This window comes from Perissodus microlepis, chromosome 7 (genome assembly GCF_051167445.1).
Source record: "Perissodus microlepis isolate ML-2025 ecotype Zambia chromosome 7, ASM5116744v1, whole genome shotgun sequence".
NCBI lineage: Eukaryota > Metazoa > Chordata > Actinopteri > Cichliformes > Cichlidae > Perissodus > Perissodus microlepis.
In genome coordinates, this window is record NC_140467.1 from 5850371 (window position 1) to 5873106 (window position 22736).

The 22736-nt window shown below is 41.1% G+C and overlaps 1 protein-coding gene across 2 annotated transcripts in view; it reads right to left on the minus strand.

Moving 5' to 3' along the window:
- ldlrad3 (low density lipoprotein receptor class A domain containing 3) overlaps nt 1–20761 on the minus strand; it is a 95527-nt gene extending 74766 nt beyond the window's left edge. The window contains exon 1 of one of the 2 annotated variants that reach the window (XM_084932998.1): nt 20117–20761. Coding sequence is in view for 1 of the 2 variants with exons in the window: in XM_084932997.1 (XP_084789123.1) it covers nt 20117–20171 (55 nt within the window). In the remaining variant the exon portion in view is untranslated. The remainder of the gene's footprint in view (nt 1–20116) is intronic. The other variant, XM_084932997.1, reaches the window with a different exon arrangement.
- Nucleotides 20762–22736: the final 1975 nt, after the last annotated feature.

Below are 22736 nucleotides of genomic sequence, written 5' to 3' on the forward strand. Positions count from 1 at the left end.
GTGACTAAATCACCACCACGTTACTGCAATTTCACCCACCCCCACCTTGTTTTTCTGGCTGCCACTTAATTCTCCTCTCCTGAGCCCACTTGCTCTGGCTTCACTTCCCCTTTGTTTTACTTAGACCTGTAATTCTCTTACATAGTGCAGAGCCCTAGTCCTCTATGTTGTCATGGCAATGCCTAAAAAGTACTCTCAGAGTACATTAGGAAAACGCTTCATAGAGCTCATGTAATGAAAGGCAACCATTTGCTTTTCTCCATGTAACACGCCAGTGCACCTGCTGCTCAGTATCGTATGCAGAGTCACGGCATCCAGCGCCGTGAAATCTCTTACAGCCTCCCCTGGGTCAATATCACCATCTACGCTGACATTCTCCCACTTTAGCCATCACTGATGGCCTTTGCTCTACATCTGTTTTCTTTAGCGGCTTGTTGACCAGGTGACTGAACGTACATCAGTCTGCACCGGCAATTAGTGCCATCCACCTCATTTCTCATCATGGCTGCTACACTAATTCCATCTGTGGTAATGGAACGAGGGGTGGTGGTTGTGGGTGGAGGAGGTGGCTGATCTGACAGAGATGCACTGCTCAAAGTGTTCTGCACAGCACCGGTAAAGACACCAAACAAAATCAAAACAAATGGCCTGCTGTGAAAGCGGCTCTCCTTCTCTGTGTCTGCTTTTAGATGTTTTTCTCCTTTTCCCAGTGGGTTTGTGAGCTTTCATCTGAGTTTGTGAGTTTTTGGCGAGTTAATTAGGTTCAGAACTATGTATTACTGATCAGTGGCACTGCATTATCATTGTACTTTCATACAGCGATTTTATAAAGAATGTGTTACTGTATGGTCTATGCTTGCCAGTAGGTAAAAAGATCATTCTGTTGCAGTGTCTTTCAAGGGTCTATTGCAAAGTGTCACCATTGTGAACATTTACGTGTGTGAGGGTGTGAAAATGCAGTCGGGGAATGTGCGACTAGCTGCAGAGGACAGTCAAGGAGGGATCTATCATAATCCATCATAATCAGCTGCTGTGCTGCTCCTTCAGGACATAAGAGCTCCTGACCCATGGCGGACACGGTGGAGATGAGAATGACATGACAGTGAAATGTGACGTTTACCAGCTTCACTGGTTTCTGTATAAGACATGTTCAACTCTGTCCAGGGCTGTGTAGACAACTCACACAGGTCAAAGCATCTCCAGTTTGATTGTTGCAGGATTGTTGATTCTTGCAGTTTTCTCTTTATTATTGTAGGGTCTTTTTCTTTACAATATAAATCACCTTGGGGAGACTGTTGTTGTGATTAGTGCCATATAACTAAAATCGAACTGAACTGAATTCATGAGGATGTGGTTACTGAGGCACTGAGGTACTGTCACTTAGGGAATTTAGCTGCAGAGAGATCAGATCACCAACTGATGGAGTGGTGAACATGCTATACTTTGCCAAGCAAATATAGCTTTGTCTAGCCTTGATATGCAACTTACCTTATTATATAATTCCTTAAAACTTAGAAACCTACTGCTCCTTGATAATACTTTAATACACAGTGCCGGCAAAGTGTTCCCCACAGCTAAGCTGAGTAAGATCCCCACGCTATGCTCAGGTCAAGGTTTAAGATTTTTGCTTTAATTTGCCTCTGCTCTGTCTGGATATATATCTATAAGCAAAGTGCACTTTGAGGACATCAAAAGCCTTTGCGTTTGCAAGTCTCCCGAGTGCACTATGAAGTACATTAATATAAACGGTTCATTCATGTTTTTGGAAATCTCACCAATCCTTCATTAAGTATCTGGAGTCATTAGACACCGGACAGCCAGCCTGACATATCGTTCTGAGCATAGGAGAAATTAGTCAAACCCAAGGCCTGCAGCTTCTCATTAGAGCAGGCTATACAGAGACGGGCTCAATTACCATCTCTGACACACTAGACCAGGGGTGGCCAACCCGCGGCTCTCGAGCTGCATGCGGCTCTTTGCCTGGTTTCATGCGGCTCTTACGTTCATATCAAAGTTTGTGTTTTGGGGTTTTTTTTGTGTTGTTGTTTTAAAATGTGCTTGAGTTCAATACAGTATTTTCATCAAATGTGCATGTGTGTGAGATGAAAATACTGCAAAGTTTCCCAGTAGGAGCAAGTTCGCCCTTAAAATGGCAGGGAAAAAAAATGCACAGCAAAAAGAAAATATGAAGATGAACACAGGACGTTTTTAACAGAGTGGGAGAGTTTATATTTTTTTGTTGAACGCAATGGCAAGCCATTCTGCCTTATATGTCAGACGTCATTAGCGCATTTCAAAGCTTCAAATCTTCAGCGCCACTTCAGCTCACTCCATGCTAACATTGACCAGGAATTTCCAAAAGGGACTGGAACTTCGCAAGCACGAGTTGGCCACTTTGAAAAGTCAGGCAGAAAAGCAGATACAGTTTTTCCAAAAATTTACGAAGCGGTCAGAGACCATAACGCTCGCATCCTATCAGCTGGCTTGGAACATTGCACGGGCTAAAAAGCCATACAATGAGGGGAGTTCGTTAAAAAATGCCTCAGTGACGTTGTTGAAATCTTGTCTCCTGAAAACGACAAATTAAAACGCATGGTATCAGACGTCCAACTGTCCTGCCACACTGTTGAACACAGAATATCGGACATTAACACGGCTATTGAATCACAGTTGCACTCTGACCTTCAAGCATGTGAGTATTTTAGTGTCGCATTGGATGAGAGTTGTTTTATACAAGACAAGCCTCAGTTGGCAATATTTGCACAGTCTGTGTCAAACGATTGTGTGATCAAAGAAGAACTCCTGGATATTGTGCCATTAAAAGACAGAACCTGTGGCATAGATGTGAAAGAAACCATGATGGCTCCATTTGAAAAAGCAAATCTGCCCATAACGAAATTAACTGCAATAGCCACGGATGGAGCACCAGCCGTGATGGGATCTGTGAACGGGCTTGTGGGGCTGTGCAAAGCTGACCAAACTATTCCTGACTTTTGGAATTTCCACTGCATCATCCACATGGAGCAACTCGTGTCTAAATCATTGAATTTAGAAAACGTCATGAAGCCTGTGATGGAAATCTTCAACTATATCCTCACACGTGCGCTTAACCACATGCAATTCAAGAATCTCATCGCTGAGCTGGACCAAGGGCTTCCAGGTGACCTGCCGCTGCCCTGCACTGTGAGGTGGCTGTCAAAAGGCCAGGTACTCTCTCGCTTCTTTGAGCTTTTGAATGCCGTGAAACTATCCCGAGCTCTCGGACCTCAAGTGGATTATGGATCTGGCCTTTTTGGTCGACATGCTGTGTCACTTGGACAGACTGACCCTGATCCTGCAGGGTAAGTTAAAAATGCTGCCTGACCTGGTGCAAAGTGTGTTTGCGTTTGTCAACAAACTGAAGCTGTTCAAGACACATATTCAAAAGGGAGATATAACGCATTTTCCCACTCTGCTAAAAGCCAGCGGGCAAGTCACCAGCGCTGCCCTGAGTAAGCAAAGAGCCAGATATGCAACGCTGATTGAAAACTTGCATGAAAGCTTTGTGACCCGGTTCCATGATCTACAATTGAAAAGGCCACAGATTACGTTCCTCGTCGACCCATTTAATGCAGAGACCGGCTGTTTGAAAGTCCCGCTAGTCACAGATGAAGCTGCGGCTGAGTTGGAGATGATCGATCTTTGTGAGGAGGACCAATTGAAACCTGCTTTAAGGGAAGGGACTAGGGATGGGTACCGGTATCTGGTGCCATGATGGCACCGGTTCTGACATAAACGGTAGTAACCAGACCGAAAAGCAGCGCACATTTCGGTGCTTTATTTCGGTGCTTTTTTTCCTGAACTGTGATACACTTTAGATTCTAGCCAATCATTTTACATTTCCGAGGATAGTAGGCGGGTCCAGGTACGTACATTCTTTTAGAGCAGAGCTACAGATTAAAAATGCCCAAGGAGGACCGGTCAAATGTATGGCTGTACTTCACAGCAAAATATGCAAACTCAGCAGCCTGCAACAAGTGCTTTAAGCTGATACTGTGATACTGTCAAAGGAGGTAACACCTCAAATCCGATGAAACACCTGGCGACGCATAGCGTTTTTTTTAAAAGCCGAGAAATGCGCCGTATTTGATAGCTTGCTGCGAGACCTCACACCGAGCACATCTACTGCGGGTGGGTTGCCAGTTATCGGACCCGGAGCAACATCCCCAAAAACCCGAAGAATAGAGTCCTGGCCCCTAGCCCTGCCAGTGTAGCAGAAATGATGACGGATGATGATGGCAGCAGCAGCCGTTCTTCTCTGCGTGAGTAGCGTAATGTTGTTCGTGTGTAATTTACGTTGAGTTGGCTAACCACGTTATTACATTAATGCATGTAAGGTGAACTAGCAAACATCATCATAGCTACATGCGGCTGTCTTCTTGTTTGATGGCAGATACTCCCTTCACCCTGGCCAAAAAGGCTAAAATGACCAAAGAAAAAGTGGAAAACAGTTAAACATGAGAGGTTTTTGGATAAAGTTTGTGTTTTTTCCATTGTTTAAGCACTGCTTCCAGCCAAGAGTGATACCATATATGCCCCATAGCTGCAGAAAAGGCTAACATTGTTATCTTTTTACAAAAAAACAGCTGAACATGAGAGGTTTTTGGACAAAGTTGGTGTTCTCCATTCTTTAAGCACCGGTTTGAGTACCGTTTAAGCACCGGCACTGTTTCAAAAGTACCGGTTTGGCACCGGTATCGGATAAAACCTAAACGATACCCATCCCTAGAAGGGACAATTGAGTTCTGGAAAAGTGTGCCAATGGAAAAATACTCCAATGTCAAACGGGCTGCACTTAAGATACTGTCAATGTTTGGGTCAACATACGTCTGCGAGTCTGTGTTTTCTACCCTGAAACATGTGAAATCAAAGCATCGATCTGTTCTGACTGACACTCATGTGAAAGAATTGCTTCGAGTGGCAACAACGGAATACAAGCCAGATTTGAAGAGGTTTGTTCAAGGCAAGGAATGCCAGAAGTCCCACTAAACAACATGCATTGTAAAAGTAAATGCTATTGTAGATTATTATATTTTTGTTTGTGGACTTGGTTGAACTGAGAGTTTGTGTGTGTGAGACAGTGCACACAATGTTCATTGTTGAAAATGACTGGCCTGTGGTTTTAGTACTGTAGGAGTCCATTTCTGTCATTATCATGTTGGTGTGTGACATTTACAATAAATCTGGCTGAGCAGAGATGTGTGTATTTTGTGTGTGTGTGTGTGTGTGTGTGTGTGTGTGACAGAGAGAGAGGGAGGAAAGGATGGGTGATGTTTAGGGCTGCTCGATATAACGATATATATCGGATGACTATATAAAAACATCTATCGTTTTATTTTACTCTATCGTTTGTTTCGTGGTGTTGCAAAATAAACTGTTTACGGTAATATTTTTTCATCGTTTTGATGGTCACTGTAGTGGCTATATTAATTTCCTAAAGTTCTCTCTTTCTCTTATATTTAATATAACCACACTACAGACAGACAAGCGCCTGTTTTTATGCGTTGTCGTTAGCAACAATGACGGTAACAGCTTCGCGTGTCTGCTTGTTTATGTTCCACATAAACCTTTCACAATAAAGCTCAAGCTCCTGTTGAGACTTTTCAAAATAAACTGAATCACGTGAAAGAGCAGATTATTTACGGATGAGAAGTAAAAAAGAGCCGCCAGGTGCTAAAAAATAAACCTTAGGCTCAAACGTTAGAACAGGCTTTTCCCCGCAGCACGCCGTGTAATAAATACTCACAAAGAAAACGGCGGCCGTTACAACATGTCTAAAAATGTATAGTTTCATGCATCAGTTAAAACACTCGACTCCAGCTACATGACGCGCAGCTGGAAACACTTCACGCAAGTCGAGCTGCCCGAAATTCACAGAATTTACAGAAAATGTTACATTTTTGTGATTTATATCGTTATCGGGACGATAGAATTCTTATATCGGGATATGAGATTTTGGTCATATCGCACAGCCCTAGTGATGTTCATGTGTGCCCATTAAGGCTGCCACAAACGATTATTTTGATAGTCGACTAGTCACCGATTATTTTTGCGATTAGTCGACTAATCAGATCATGCATCCATTGGACTTAAAACGTACAGCTTATGCATCTGCTCTTATATAACTATCATTAGCTTACAGCTTTAAGTGTTTATGGTATGTGCTAACTAAAAATCAAGACAAGATGATAGTTTATTAAATTTTAATGAAATTTGCAGATTGTTTCGGTGAAGTTTAATAAACTCCTTGCTATCTAAAATATAACGGGACACCGGAGTATATTCTCAAGCATCTCACACTTCTGATAATCAGTTGTCTTCTTGACATTTATTCAGCTGTGTAAAAACTATAACTTTAACCTCAGCCAAACCGATTTACTCAGGAACAAATAAAATACTAAAAAAAGCCAAACAATAACATTTTGAAGTTATCTAAGTGACTTATATATGTTTAACCTGAGTAGCGAAAGACGGCAGTGGGTTTGAAAACGATTTGCCGGGAGTCCGGTGTTCTCACGGGTTCTAGTGAGCCTTGACCCCGGCTAGCTATCGAGCTAGTGGGTAACAGACGTCTCCGAAAACGTCGGAGCGCTTTTGAAAATATGTGGTGTCTTGATAAACTGAGCAGATATTTGAGGTAAACACAGCTACATTCTCCCCTGAAAATATGTTAAATGTTTATTTTGTGACCCAGAAAGAATAATAAGAGTAATATTAAAACTAACTAGCTGCCGCTATTGTTGTAAACTGAGCAGGGCTGCGCTATGAATTCTGGGACACAGCTTCTTCTTCTTCGGGGTTTAACGGCAGCTGGCATCCTTGTACATGCAGTGCTGCCATCTTCTGTTTCAGTCCGTTATTACACTCTTAAATCCTACTACTTATTCCTGCGTCTTTTGTGATCTTACAAAGCTTCAAACAACGCGTCGACTATTAAATCAGTCGTCGACGATTTTGATAGTCGACGTAATCGTGACTAGTCGACTAATCGTGGCAGCCCTAGTGCCCATGCGTATGATGTGGCTCTTTGCGGTAACACAGTAAAAAAAAAAAGTGGCTCTTGGTCTCTCTTGGTTGGCCACCCCTGCACTAGACCCTAGTAAGACTAATAGTTCTGGTCTTATAATGACCTAAGATAGGTCTAAACTTCATGCTTTGCCCCCATTTCATATGATACCAACCTCCACTTTCATTCGCCCTCCCATAGATCTGTTCTGCTTTCCTTGCTTTTAAATTTGAGTAAATAAAAACTGATTCTACTTTGCATTCCTGGGGAGCAGAACTCCCTTTTGTCTTTAGCATTCATTGATGAATTTAAAAAAATAATTTATTTTGTGGCCCGGTGCTGAAGGCCGCTGCCAAGCCATGGTTGACAGGGAAGCAGCATTAAGGCAATTAAGATGGGCTTTGCATTTGATTTTGGCTGGCAAGACTGCCTGTAAACAGCAGGCGGGATAGGGTGATTAGTTCCTGTGAAGATGAGCGCCTCGCCTCCTCTGGTTCCTTTCCAAGAGAGGATTACCCTTTGTACATATTGCACATACACTCTACACCTTATACCTCCACAAACACAGCAGCATGCACTGGCTCACAGGAATGATAACTGGCAGAGAAGAAAGACAAATGTGGGGAATAAAGTGTGCACACCTAAAGCAAGGCGCTGACAGCTCAGGGGGTTAAGCCATATTTGTGACATGACAGAGGTGGAGTTAGTGCTCCTTTGCACACTTCAAACTTCCAGTTTCTGCATGACTTTCTCTCTCCTTCCTGACCTTTTTATCATCCATTCAACACAGAAACTAATTCTTCAGATTCAGATTCATTTCAGGAGCAGGTAATAATGAAGACATTCAATATCAATATCATGGGGTCTTGAGTCAAGGCTCTGAGATTAATTGTGACAAATAAGCAATTACTTCAGGTCGGACGAATTGAGATTGATCTTATTTGCTCATTTACGCACTCGCCTGGAGAAATAGCATCAACAGCATAATAGCTTTTATGTCTCTAGATTGGAATTTCACCTGAGAGCTTTCTAAATCAAAACGTGTGTCCGTGTGAGTGAGCACGCAGTAATAGGTGAAGAGGCTTCAATTGGCACTGTCAAGTAAATGTCAATCTGGTGCGAAAAGAACTGCGGTCAGATCGCTCCCTTGTGCTTTTCCTCGTAGATAAGGGTAGATATCAGAGTACCTGAGGTTTAGCTGTCCCTTTCTCCCACTCTGTCAGGCCTAGTCAAACACAAGTTACGGAAATATGTCACATAACGGCATGCAAAAACCTCCAAGGCGATAATATTCACGCTTAAATCTAGAATCTGTCAGATTTCTATTAGTAAGACATAGAGTGTGTAAATTTCACACTCTGTGAGGCTTGTTCCTGAGCCAGCATTTCTCTTGTTTTAGTTTCAGCTGTGAACTCTTGACCTACTGAGCAATCCTAAATTACTGTGAGGTGTAATACAAGAAGAAAAGAGTTCCATTAACTGTCTTCATAATCCTAAAGATTAATCTAATCCTGTCAATGAATACATTAGCAGTAACGCTTTGCTTTGAAAACAGCGTTCACCTACAAAGCTATTAAGACAATTTGCATATTTATCACAAGACACTAAATGCTCATGTACTCACAGTTGGTGCACAAAAGATACCAGCAGGGGAAATAAATGTCTATGTGATTGCAATCAAAAACATCATCTAGTTGAAATGAACATTTTTCTTATGATTACATGTTTGGAAAATTGCACCTAATTGCAGCTTCCAAATCTGGTGGATGGAGCTGGGCCACTCAACAGAATGATGAAACTGCCAGGGCTGTGTAATTATTTTAAAACAATTATGTGTGAGGTTAAAGATGTACACACACAAAGGTTTAGTGCTGCATAATTTTCACCACAGGCATATAGTAGCTAATATGTACATCTTGTAATAAAGGTGGCAAAAAAGGAAAGAGTAGAAAGGAAATGCAGGCATGGAAAACTAAATCAACAAGAGATAATTAAGTACAATTTTTTTCCATATATCTCAAGTCAAATTCACATGAACCCAGCAACATGTAACTGCGCTTACACCCCATATATTTTCACATAGTTCCACTAACAAACAAAGTATCAGCTGCCCTGATGGTATCCATTTTTCTCTGTGGGTTTTTGTTGACCTTTAAGGTAGAGTTTGTTTGGTTTGACAGTGGGATGGTGGAATTTCAGTCCAAAATAGCCTGTCAGTGTCCACACTGGCTCCCATTGTGGCCGTGAGACAAAGTACAGCAAATGACTGCTGATCACATGGGACAGCAGGGGAGCCAGCTGTCAGCATGCCAGGATCTCTTCCCTGTGTGTTAGGAGGCAGAGCAACACAGGGGACACATACAGCAGGTCATTCTGCTCTCACAGGGAGCACCTTGGATGAGGATGAAAGTAGAGAAACCAAGGTGAGCGGGTGGATCGAGCCAAAGCTGTTTAAGATCCAAACAATGTAATCTCTATTCAGCTTAGGGTTCAGATCCAGAGCAGTGTGCATTTCTGGTCTGAAGTAATAACACTGGAAGCTGTTCAAGGTCAAACATTTTAAAAATTCAAAAATTTGAACAAGACTCAACGTACTGACAACAACACAGTCTGATTCTGACACCTCAAACCCAGTCATGGAAAAACAAAACCAAAAAAAAACTGTAGCAGACTCGACATCCATCCAACTCGATCAGCTAACAATTACAGTCCACTGTGAGAGTCCTGCACTGGAACAGCAAACATAGGCAGGCTTCCTGATACTTTGACATTTAAAATCAGCAAGTGAGCAAGCTTAACTGTCCTCAGGGCTCCACAGTATAAACAGGTTATATTTATACATACATTTACTGTACATCAGGGTTGTCATTGTTATCGTACAAAACCTGATAGACATAGCTAATATGGCCAGACTGCAACTCTTTGCATTTCACAAACCTCCCTTGGAGAAGCTCAGTTTGGCAATTTACTGCTTTCTTGTTCCAGTTTATATACATTAGACAAAATGATACAGATCGATGGATAAACTCCATTTGAAATTGCATTGCAGCTTTTATTTCTGCAGTAAAATTTCTTAATTTAGATTACATACACTATGAACGTCAGACATGAGTGCTCTGCTGATCATTTCTTTCCACCTAAGCTGTAACTGAGCACATTGTGAGTGTTTTGCTACTTCACAAAGCGAATGAACGCTGTTCTGGAGCTCCATCAATGTCACAGTGTGAAGAGTGTCTTCACAGTAAAAGATTATTAAAAATCATAAAACAATGGGATATCAATAAAGAGGAAGAAGCTGTTTGAACTAATAACGGTGACCCAAGAGTGGGATTTATTAAAAACATGCAGGGTTCCTAAGTTCATCTACCTCACCTCCAGGAAAAACTAAAACATAAAGGTGTGAAATGTGACTGTTTTATAACAGACTAGTGTCAGACTTGACAGGAATGGGTAAACCTGCTCTCCTCCTCTTAGCTGCTACAATATGTGTGTATGTGCTATAAAAAAGTCACTAAGACACTGCAGCAATCTTAAAAATGCTACAAAAACATTCGGTGCTTAAACAAAGTTCTGAGCACATCTCAAACTACTTTATGGCTCTGGCACTGCAGACAGCTACAATCAATGTCTAGCACAAACTATATTCAAGGTTGACCCCACTAGGAATAACTATTGGCAGTATATACTGTAAAAGTGTAGCGAAAACACTGTCGTTTGTAAAAAGTGAAAATGCCATATTCTTGGGGTGACAAAAGAAAAACTAAAAAATTTTCATTTAAACAGCTCAAATCAGTAAATAAACAGAAATCCATGATCTGCTCTTGGCACTGAGAGACAAGGCAGATAAATATCAGGTAACCATCAGGGATTAATAGAGCCTCTGCATCACTGCATGGGAAACAAGTTAAGATCAATCCAAAATCAATACATAGCACTGTGCAAAAGTCTTGATCCACCTTTCATTTCTTTGCCTTTTATTCCATTTCCAAGAACAGAACAACAGATAATCACATACTGCTTCAATGCTGCTGAGGCTCTGGGGAGGCCAGTACACGACTGTTAGTGTTCCACTGTGTGGTCACCTGTCGTGTACGTTTTATTGCATTGGCAGTGTGTTTGGTATCATTGTTATACAAAAAAAATGAAGGCTGTTGCCAGTCAGAGCAATGACAGAGCCTCCACCTGCAGACTCTTACAACATTGTCTCTTTCCTTACATCCTACAGACATATTGATTATGTTTTGAACCAAAACTCGGATCACTCTATAAGACGTGTTTTTTTAGTCCAGTTCTTGTGTAATTTGGCATACCTCAAGCCTTTTCTCCCACTTTCCCTTCCTTAATAATGGCTCCTTGACAGCCAACCTTCCAATGACTCGATTTCTGATGAGGCTTCAGCAAACAGGTGGATCAACTAAAGGGCCAGATGAATCTCTTAGTTCCTGTTTCATGTCTTTGTTGATCTTTTTTATTTCCCTATTTCTTAAGGACACAACCTTCAGATACTGTTCATCTGCTGTAGATAGTTTTTAGGTATGCCACTTTTTATTCTTCCCTCCACTTATCTAGTTTCCTCAAACTTTCTAAGGCCACATTGTACACCATGCTGAGATATGCAAACTTGTGGGAATTACCTTGTCTATGCATAAATATTCTTTTTTTGCTATACTTGGCATTTCTCAACTAAAGAAATTGGAGTGGAGCAATTTGTGTTTTGTGACAGGTTACTAGTAAAAAATGTCTAAAGATACCATTTAAAATAGCCTCTTTGTCAGTTTTCTGTTATGTGTAGGAACAACACTGGTTCAGCCTTGAATGAGTCACAGGTCAGTGTTTAGTGGCTTAACAATCTACCTGAAAACAGGTACAAGGACTAGAAAATGAGTGAAAAAGCCTGGGGGCCTTTTGCTCAAGAACACTTTTAAAAATACAAGAAAGTCTGGCTCCTTGGAGCCAAAGTATAAAGAAATGAGGGGTAGCTCAAGATTGTTGCACGGTACTGTATAATGTGCTGTTTCCTAACTTTTTCCACTATACTTTTTCTTCCTCTCCTCCAATACACATACACAAGGATTCATGAAATATTTAGCATCATGACTTATAGATCAGAGCTGCTCGAAGAAACGGGACAGAGCACATACATTTCCCATGGAGGGAACACACATAACAGCCAAAAGGTCCAACTATGTACAAATCCCTTATTTGTAAATGTCCTGCAGCATACACGTCACTTCAGCACTAACTCTGTGATACAAGTTATCTGCAAATATTAATTATTTTGTCACATCTTCAGATTTGAAAATAATTTTTGGGATGTTTACTTCAGCAAAATATCATATATTGCATTGTTAGATGCTTTGCAATGGTATAAGCTCAGTAGTCCTTTTGGAGTTAAAAAAAATAGTCTAAAAGGCACTAACACCAGGCAAAATCACAAATTTCAGTTCAGTGAGTTGAATTATCTAAGGTGAAGCCTAGCTGACAGGTTGCAGTGCAACCATCTGTGCCACGCCATAAATAAGGCAAGTTTAAAGCCTTAAAAGGGTCAAAGAGATGTGTTGTTTCTATAGAGAACCAAAACCGTTTTTGTGCCAAGCCTAAGTCTATCGACAGTGACTTGCTTTTGGCACTAGCATCAACCACAGACTGTATATAAAAGATGCACAACATCAGCCACTGGCTTTGTCCACTGTATTTTGAAGTCTCAATGTTAGTAGTGCATCTGTAGCCATGTTGGTTTTGAGGTTTTAGAGTTAGATGCAGAAATGTCTTTGTAGATTTACGGCCAAAAGTGTGTGTACATGTGCGTGGTTTAAAGTATGTGGGAGGTCTGCGCATTTCTGCTGCATGTTTTTCCTCTATAAACACTAGTTTTGGGGAGGAAATAGAGACACGCTGTTCCGGTTTGTAAACACTGTTTATACATGGGCCTCCTGGTGACTGCGAAGGCCATAGGATTTAACCGACAGCACTTTGATGTTCGTCAAAACATTCAATACTTACTGCATTTTTGTATGGGTGGCACTGACGATAACAACATCTTCATCACTGGATAAAGACAATAAAAAATAGCTTTGTGTTGATTTACAGTTAAATGTCCCTGTAACCGGACAAGTGAGCCAAAACCATTCCAGCAGAATACCCCAGGTTTTTATTTTAATTTGTCCCTATTGTGTATTAATGTTTAACTTACAAAAAAGGCATAAACCACACAATATGTGGTCACTACAGTTAATGATGCTCTGTTCCCAAGGACTGAAACATGACTCCAGTCATGTGGCTTTGTTTAACAACTCAGGGAATTAAAGCCACACTGGTCCTCCTTTAAGTCTAGGCATACTGAGCAAAAGCAACTAAGGCTGAAAGTAGGGATGGTTACCGTTAAGACAAGTAATATAAAACAGAGAAAAAAAAACCCCAAAACAGTTCATTTCTACCACTGCCAATACCAACGCTGTTAGAGGAAAAGGTGGAAACAAAAAAGCAAAGCGTTTGTTGCCAACAAATCACTGAATTCCTCCCTGCTCTAGGCACTCTGAAAATGATGTTGAATTTCTGAATAACAGTTCAATTTATGCGCTGAACATTTCCATTTGAATTTATGAACACACCCACACCTAGGCAATGAGCCTGCAAATTCTATTTTCCTAATTTTTCCAGTGCTGAGAGAAGAACCAATAATAACAGCATTTACTGATAGTCCTTTCAATAGTTTACCCCTGGAGCATGTTTAAAACTGGGTTTCAATACTCATGCCTTGCTGGAAGCATATCAGCTAAGTCAGCCACAGAGGAGGAAAAAAACAACAGAACAACACAATATCTCTTTCTCTCTTCCCTGTTTCAAAGACATGCAGTGATAAGCACAAACACGCAGTTTTATGGGGCCAGCTGGCCTGCCTTCGTGAACAAACACTGAGGAAATACAAAGCACAATAAGCGGCAAACAATGTGATTCTGTCGTTCTGTTCAGTAAGAGAAATGACCCGAATAGTCTTTCTCTGGTTATGAATGGAAAAAAACCTACCTCCTGACATTTATGTGTGGCCTTCTTACTAGGGCTGCCACGATTAGTCGACTAGTCACGATTACGTCGACTATTAAAATCGTCAACGACTGATTTAATAGTCGATGCTTCATTTGAAGCTTTGTAAGATCCCAAAAGACGCAGGAATAAGTAGTAGGATTTAAGAGTGTAATAACGGACTGAAACAGAAGATGGCAGCACTGCATGTACAAGGATGCCAGCTGCCGTTAAACCCAGAAGAAGAAGTAGCTCTGTCCCAGAATTCATAGCGCAGCCCAGCTCAGTTTCCAACAATGGTGGCAGCTAGTTAGTTTTAATATTGCTCTTATTATTCTTTCTGGGTCACAAAATAAACGTTTAACACATTTTCAGGCGAGAATGTAGCTGTGTAAACCTCAAATATCTGCTCAGTTTATCAAGACACCGCATATTTTCAAAAGCGCTCCGACGTTTTCGGAGACGTCTGTTACCCACTAGCTCGATAGCTAGCCGGGGGCAACGCTCGCTAGAGCCGTGAGAACACCGGACTCCCGGCAAATCGTTTTCAAACCCACTGCCGTCTTTCGCTACTCAGGTTAAACCTATATAAGTCACTTAGATAACTTCAAAATGTTATTGTTTGGCTTTTTTTTAGTATTTTATTTGTTCCTGAGTAAATCTGTTTGGCTGAGATTAAAGTTATAGTTTTTACACAGCTGAATAAACGTCAAGCAGACAGCTGATTATCAGAAGTGTGAGATGCTTGAGAATTTACTCCGGTGTCCTGTTATATTTTGGATAGCAAGGAGTTTATTAAACTTCACCGAAACAATCTGCAAATTTCATTAAAATTTAATAAACTATCATCTTGTCTTTATTTTTAGTTAGCACAGACCTTAAACACTTAAAGCTGTAAGCTAATGATAGTTATATAAGAACAGATGCTGCTGGTGCAATAAGCTGTACACTGTACGTCCAATAGATTTGATTAGTCGACTAATTGCAAAAATAATCGGTGACTAGTCGACTATCAAAATAATCGTTTGTGGCAGCCCTACTTCTAACACAGAGTGATCACTGGAGTGCAAATTATGTTGATCAAGGAGAATGGCTATGTCAGGCTGAATATATGGTGTGGTTGTTAACGTTCAAGACCACACACACACAGTAATTTTGCATGCTGCCATGCACTTTGGGTGAGCAAGCCAGTTCAGTGTACACTCTGTGAATAACAGTAACCTGTAAAGCATCGAGGTTTCATTCAAAATTCCCCGCTTAAGTAAGGTGTGGGCTTTGGCATCTCTTTGAGCTTACTTGTGTGGTTAGCAATCTAAGGATTTAATAAAAAAGTACAAGTAAGGTTAAAGCTTAAACATACACAAAGAAGCTTAAAGCTAATCCTATGTTTTATGGTAAATAAGTGTCACAGAAACAGAGTCGTCAATTTCCAAAATTGTGTTGACTTCTTAGTGTTTTAGGATGTTTTTCCACCTTTGCCATTTAATCTGTTTTAATTGAACTACGTCTCATTTTCCTCCTTGGGGTGACTCCTTTGTGCTGATGTGAACACTGTAATCGCATTTAATCAAGGACCAAAACAACCACGCCCAGACTAGTTGGACGACAGGGTCCCCTTCCAGTTCCAAACAAACTCCTGAGCAGTTTGTTAGCAATAAGAACAAATCTCAGTCCGACCCAAATAACATGTATACACTGCAAGTTTGAACTAAATGCCTTTCTGCAGTCGGGTATGTGTTGCATTGTGGGATGCGGTAGAGTACCATAGACATACGGAAAGAACAAACTATAGCAACTAGCTGTAATATGGGCTCACTAGCTCAGATCACAGCAACTTCACACTGTATTTATTTTGTTGAACCTTTTACGCAGAGTGAAACCTGAAACCAAAACCAGACCATCAGAAAACGGCTATAAGTTTAGAAACTCACTCAGATCAGAGTAAATGAGCAATAGATATGTGACCACTCTTAGTGTTGTAAGTGACTAATTTACTTGGATCAATTCTATTGGACAATAGATAAATATGCCATTAAAGGCCAAACAGGCGTTACAAAATATCTACATTAACATTCCAAAGTATAAATCATCATTTGTGATGACCTAACCCTAAGTCCAGTCATAAGTCTGACCATTAGAATTTAGAAGATTTAGAACCTTATTTTTAATAAAATTCAACAAAGAAAAATAATCTTTATAATGTGTACACTCAAAAACTAGCTACATTGCTTTTTCAAAACCAAGCCTGCTTTGCTCCAAAATACAGGGCTGGGTTGGTTTAGGGTAACCACCTAAGATGACTTGGGCTTAAATGAGTTAGTAACTTAAGCTGTGGACTGCAGTGTTTTTGGTCTGCTACTAAAAGGAATATGTTAAAAAAAAAGTAAAAAAAATAACTTGACAGTTGATGAAGACTTAATGAGCAGAACATCCAAAACACTCCTAAATGAGGACTCTACAGCAGATGATGAATTACTAGAGAAACTAATAAATACGGTGAAACAGGTGACCACTTTCCTCTTAAGTAGCTCCTGATTTACTGAACCAAAACTAAGCAAAAATTATTAACCATCTTTTCATTATTGATCACTTCATCAGTAGTTTGCACAGTAAGCTAAAGCGGCTTGTCATACTGAGAAACTCCAAACTATCTTCAACATATCATGTCCTGTCTGCTCATTATCTATTAAATCATTACCATTATCAACATTTTATACAATTATTATCTACATTATCTTTCGTTATCATTATCATTTTATTGTCTGCATTATTGACTATCAATACCTCATTACCTCAGAGGCATTTCTTTAAGGCTTAATTATCAGGCAAATCTTCTGTAACTACTGACATATTGTGCACTAATTTATAAAGTGTAATATACTCATTCTTCACAGCTCATTGGTAACAGCTGGCTGTAGCTGATGGAAAAATGCTGTGCTATTGTGTGTAAAGAATATTAAATACACTAAAATATCATTTGAGCATTTGCAGATCTTCAACATTCACAGTTACAGGCATGGGGTAGGTAACAAAATATCTGAATCTGCAATGTATATAGAGAGTTTTTAATGTAAGGTTTGTATAATTGTAGTGACGTTATCTGTTGCCAAAAGTTCAAAAGTCAATTTTGTCATATTTCCCCATCCCCCCAAAACAAATTAAAACTAGAAAAGTTGCACTTCCTGCGAAAATGCAGTGTGAATGCCGTGTAGCGGAATCTGAAAACAGCATAAGGAGAACTATCTGCTGAAAACACTGTGTACAAGCTGAACTGTTTGCTGAAAACTGCTTTATTTGAAAGACTACACTGAAGAGTGTCAAGAAAGCAGGGAGAGTGCAAGGAGGGAAGACTTGCAGCAAATGTCGCAAGTAGGATTCGAACCTTTGCTACCAGATCTCACGGTGGCTGTTCATCCCACTGAGCCAAACCAGTTCTGGTCTCAAACAAAGACATGATGAGAGAAAAAAATGTGCACTGTGCAGAAACAGCTAAATTGTGCTGAAAAGAGGTGATGAAGCTAAATGTTCAGCAAAAAAGAGATGAAGAACCTGAAAATTGTGCTGAAAAGAGGTGAAAAAGCTGAAAATTCTACTGAAAAGAGCAGAAGCGACTGAAAATTTTGCTGAAAGGGGGTGAAAAAGCTGAAAATTGTGCTGAAAAGAGCAGAAGAGGCTGGAATTTGTGCTAAAAAAAGAGGTGAAAAAGTTGAAAATTCTACTGAAAAGAGCAAAAGCGACTGAAAATTTTGCTGAAAAGGGGTGAAAAAGCTGAAAATTCTACTGAAAAGACTTAAAACAGTTGAACTGTTAACTGAAAAAAAATGTTGCTATAAGCAGGATTTGAACCCGGCCCTCCTGCTCTGAGAACGGCTGCTTATCTGGCTCAGCCCAGCAAGCAAAACTGGTGATCACACTGATAATGTTGTCCCATTCAGCAAAATGGGGGTAAATAATGGCATGAAAAGCTTAATATCTGAAAAAGTATAAAGGTTATGAGCACCAAAAGACATAGCATACATCAATGCTGTGAGGCATTCACACAAATATATTATTAATGTTTATTGAGAGAGGAGAGAAAGACTACTACTAGAAGTTGGTTATGACACAACCTTGTATTTACTTTGGACTTGACCAACATTTCCAGTATAGCACAGCACTAACCACTATCTAACGTCCTAGTATCCTACATACTGATTGTTAAATCCTATGCTGTGTTTTAGCCTTTATGCTGGTTTTGACAACAATACAACACAGTCACATAAACACAGTCTAACTCATATCAAGCTGACATTATTACCCTGGTCAGGCTATGAGCTAATAAAACACTGAAGCACCGTCTATTCAAAGCTGAGCAGACGTAAGCCATACAAAAGGAAAACAAACTACCGTAATATTTCGAAAGAAAATTTCTTACATTAATCACAGATACATCCTCCTTTGCTCCTGCAGAGAAAACCAGAGTGGGCAGCTCACACTAAATCTCTGTCTGAAGCTAATATAATGTTATTTGCACTTCTGTTTCAGTGACACGAGCAAAAACATTTTTTCTTCTTCACTGCAGACATTTCAGTTTTTCGTGACAAGCGAACCACGGGTGTTGCTAATCACATTAATGACAGCTCCATTATTTTCAAGAGTCCCAGGAAGTCATGACAGCGTGACAACCCACAGCACCAGGCCAATTATAATGAAGACGCAAAAGCGAATTCAGCCAATAGGAATGCAAGAACAAACGTCTTGTGAAAGAGTTACAAGTGTCATCTTTAATGACTGATTGCAAAAATATACTGTTTATAATTATATTAATGAGATTTTGTGGGCAGAGGGCAACTGCAAGTACACAGAGCTGTAACTGGCCTGTAACCCTCATCAAATCCTGCTAATTTAACTTTCACAGTTAAACTCCACTTGCAGGTAACAGCGTAGGCTACAGGAAAGGAGCCAAGAGTGGGGCACACAATGGACTAAATAGAGTAAGAGCCAAAACAAACACAGCCACCTCACCCACCTTCTTCTTTTGATTAAATACCCAACACCCCACCAGCCACAATCCACATTTATTCACATTTTGTGTGTGTGTGTGTGTGTGTGTGTGTGTGTGTGTGTGTGTGTGTGTGTGTGTGTGTGTGTGTGTGTGTGTGTTCTGCTGGGAGAAAACAAGCATCATCATCACCACCACAAGCATCTTGGCTCTTTTTAAATTTTCCAGCCACGCCCATTTAATGCACCTGTAGCTGGGAGACGTGAAAATCCACCTAAAACCCACACTGCTGGAAACATCAGCAACGCTGTCACTGTTACACTCCATAAAAGCCACGCATTTTTTCGTCATTAAAAAGCAATAAAAGCAAATCCAATTATCTGTGACTGATACTGTTTATTTCTGGGTCATATATTTATTCACTGTAGGTCCTCACTGAAGCATCCTGTAATAACCACCGGGGAAATTATACGTCACTAATGTGAACATTAGCTCAAATCTGCATCATGTTTAAACCGAGTAAAAGAAACAAGTGGCTGTCACAAGTGTCCCATAAACTACAAGACGTCATTCTCCGGGCCCCGTGCAGCTTCCACGGCGAGGCTGGAGAACAGCTTGACTTGTCAACGGCGCCCTGTCAACAACCTCTCAGTTGTAACGTAGCAGGGGGAGACCACAGCGTCATCTCAAAACAACCCGGTGAACGGACACGCCACGGAGGAAGTCTCTAGCAAAAGAAATACTTTGTCTCAGAGGTGAAGGGGACATGTAGCGAATGCGAGACACTCGACATGCACGAAAAACTCTGAAACTGCTGCCAATAATCCAGATTTACAGGCGCGTACGCACACAAAGTCCAGTTCAGTCGAGGGAAAAGAAATGTCTTATAAGTTCTTTTCAAAGACGTCGTTTCGCTAACTTTGAGGAAACTCGAGGGAGAAAGTAGTGCACCACACAGCCCGTCCTTAAGAATTTATATCAGCGCCCCCTCTTCCTCTGAACCCGCACCGAAGCGTGTCCGCGCCGTGATAACTACGTTAGTTTCACCCTGGCTTTGAAAAACTTACCAACACTTCTTGAGCCTGACCCCGAACCAAGCAGAAGGTACCAGATCCACATCATACGGACGCCTTTTTGTGCACCCCCCGGCCTACTCCTGCTGTCCTGCCCCGCTGCAGGGCAACAACTGAGGGCAAGAAAAGGGAGAAAAAAAAACTTCTCCTTTGCTTCGCTACTCTTGCCTGTTTATGCTCTTAAAGTCTGGCTCTTTGACGTCTTCCGGAATCTAAGAGCGCATTCGGCGAGGAAGAAGTGCTTTCGTTGGGACGGCCGTAAACTATGGAGTCCAGTTTGGGGAGGAGGGGTGGGGGACGCATGAAAGCTGGAGGTGACGGTAGGCAGGCTGAGTGTAGTCGGTCGTTCGTGTGTTGGTGCTCAGAGAGAGGCGGAGTCGGAGTCAGAGAGCCGGGAGAGCAGAGGCCGGCCAGTCCGGGATAGTGGTTCCCTAACGGTGCCGTATGCGCAAAAGCGGGACCGTAACTCCAGCAAGAACAGACTTATCTAACTTTGAATCTGTTCAGAAAAAGTGAGTGAAAGAAGTAGCTGAAGGCAACTAAAAAAATATATATATTAAAGAATCCAAAAAAAGGTTAAAAACAATCCTTAAGTGAGAAGGACCTGGGGATAAAATGACCATATTGGTCTTTGTTAAAGTAAAAGGTAACAACACCAGCTGTACCTATCAGGCAAATATATAGCTACCTGATTTCAGTAGGAATGAATATATACTGAAACTCTAAAAAAAAAAAAAAATACATATGGTAGCAGATGGCATGGAGGAGGGGGAGCTATTTGGAGCAATCTTATAACAGATGGTTAGCCCTGATGAAAGTTAAAATAGGGAAAACACTTGTAGAAAATCAAAGTATGGATGAATTTGTGGTGTTGGCACAAAAACTGAGAAATGCACACAGAAGGAGATTAGTTCTCTCCTGCATTTCTGGTGTTCCATCTCAGCTCTAGCAACTTCCACACAAGCAGAAATGTAAAATTTAACAATCCACACAGAGCACCAGAGCATCCAGGCACAAAGCGTAGGCTATATACAGAGAGACAGGGAAGAAAGTAAGAAGGAAAGTAATCGTAGTGCTATATTTTGGTGTTTGCATGCCAGTGTAAGTTGGATTCAATTAGAAAGAGACAGGGAGAGGGATAGAAGGACAGGAGGCTTCACCTATCAAACCTCTTTTTATCATAGAACTGCAGCTGTGTGCACACAGGCAACCTCGCTTCAAACGAACCCTTTATTTCGATAGCAGGCGAACCTGGAGGCATAAGATTTGGATGAGGCCCAAAATCAGACTCCAGCTCACTTTGTATTCATCCAAACACTGCCTTATCAAGCCAGAGCTTCATGCAGACTCGAACCCGTGGGAAGGGTCCTGGCATGTCAGTCGGATCTGTTGAAACTTTGTCAAAGATTCCAGCTTGATAGCTTCTGCAGGGTCCTGTTGTCCTCATGTCCCCCTATTGCTGCCTTTCAGGCCCTTTGCATTTCATTCCAAGTCCTGGTGCTTCATGGGTGTACATGAGGAGTCACAATTGAAAAGTTTACTGTTGGCAGGCATGAATATTTTAAAGATCCCCGCAGTTAACAAAGACAGACACAAGTCTCCTCAGCAGAAATCCAGACTACAATCAACACTAATAAACTAAATGCTTGTTGACGAGGAAGAAGATTTGTCAGTCAATGTTAAATGGATTTTTATTCCGCTCCCCTGGAGATATCATTAATGTTAATGCTGAGCTGTCTCACAAATTATACAGCCTGATCCATGAACCAGAACGGCATAATCTGTTTTGGGGGGCTTTGCCCGAGAGAGCTGCAAGCTAAAAGCAAAAAATGTGCTCAAATGCATTAGTGATTGACACACAGTGTTTCAGTAATGCTCATCAATTAGTATAGGCTATCTATAAACAGCTCAGACCTAATTAGCTGGTGGCCAACAAATGGACTCGTTAGGGGACATTAAACTCTAATATGAAGGTTGTTATTGACTTAATCATAGGAGAAACCCAATTAGTGGCCGAATTTGGAAAATGACTCTGAGGTAGTAAGTAGCAACCTGGGATGACTTTGCCTGTGGGCGAGTGGTGGCACTGAGAGAAAGATTCAGTCGCAGAAGCAGGGAGGGGTAAGAAGATGTATAATGGGAAGTGCGCAAAGAGCATGTGTGTGTACGTGTGGGGAGAGAAAACAACACTTACAGAGCAGTGCGAAAAGACTGAGCAAGTATGCCGGCGGCAAGACAAGTATCAGGAGGAGGGTGAAGAAAGTGAGATGGAGAAGGTGAAAAAGAAAGTGTGGGAATAATGTATGCTGTGATAGAAGGAGTGAAGTGAGAGAGGAAAATATACCTGACCAAAATTTCCCTCGACTCCTCAGGTGTTGCCTCATATAACAGAGACTTACGTGCAAGCTGTGGTGTACTACTGAAGGTAAATATAGTGTAACTCTGCCAACAAGAATAGCTGAGTCCGCTGCCACGGAGGGCGCTGCTAATAAATCATTTTATCTAATGAGAACGTGAGCTGAGGATGAGCGAGCACAAATATAGCTCTTGAGAGCTTCAGGGTGACACGTCCTTGTCGTGTCAGGCTGCCATCAAGGTAGCTGCGAAATGCCAA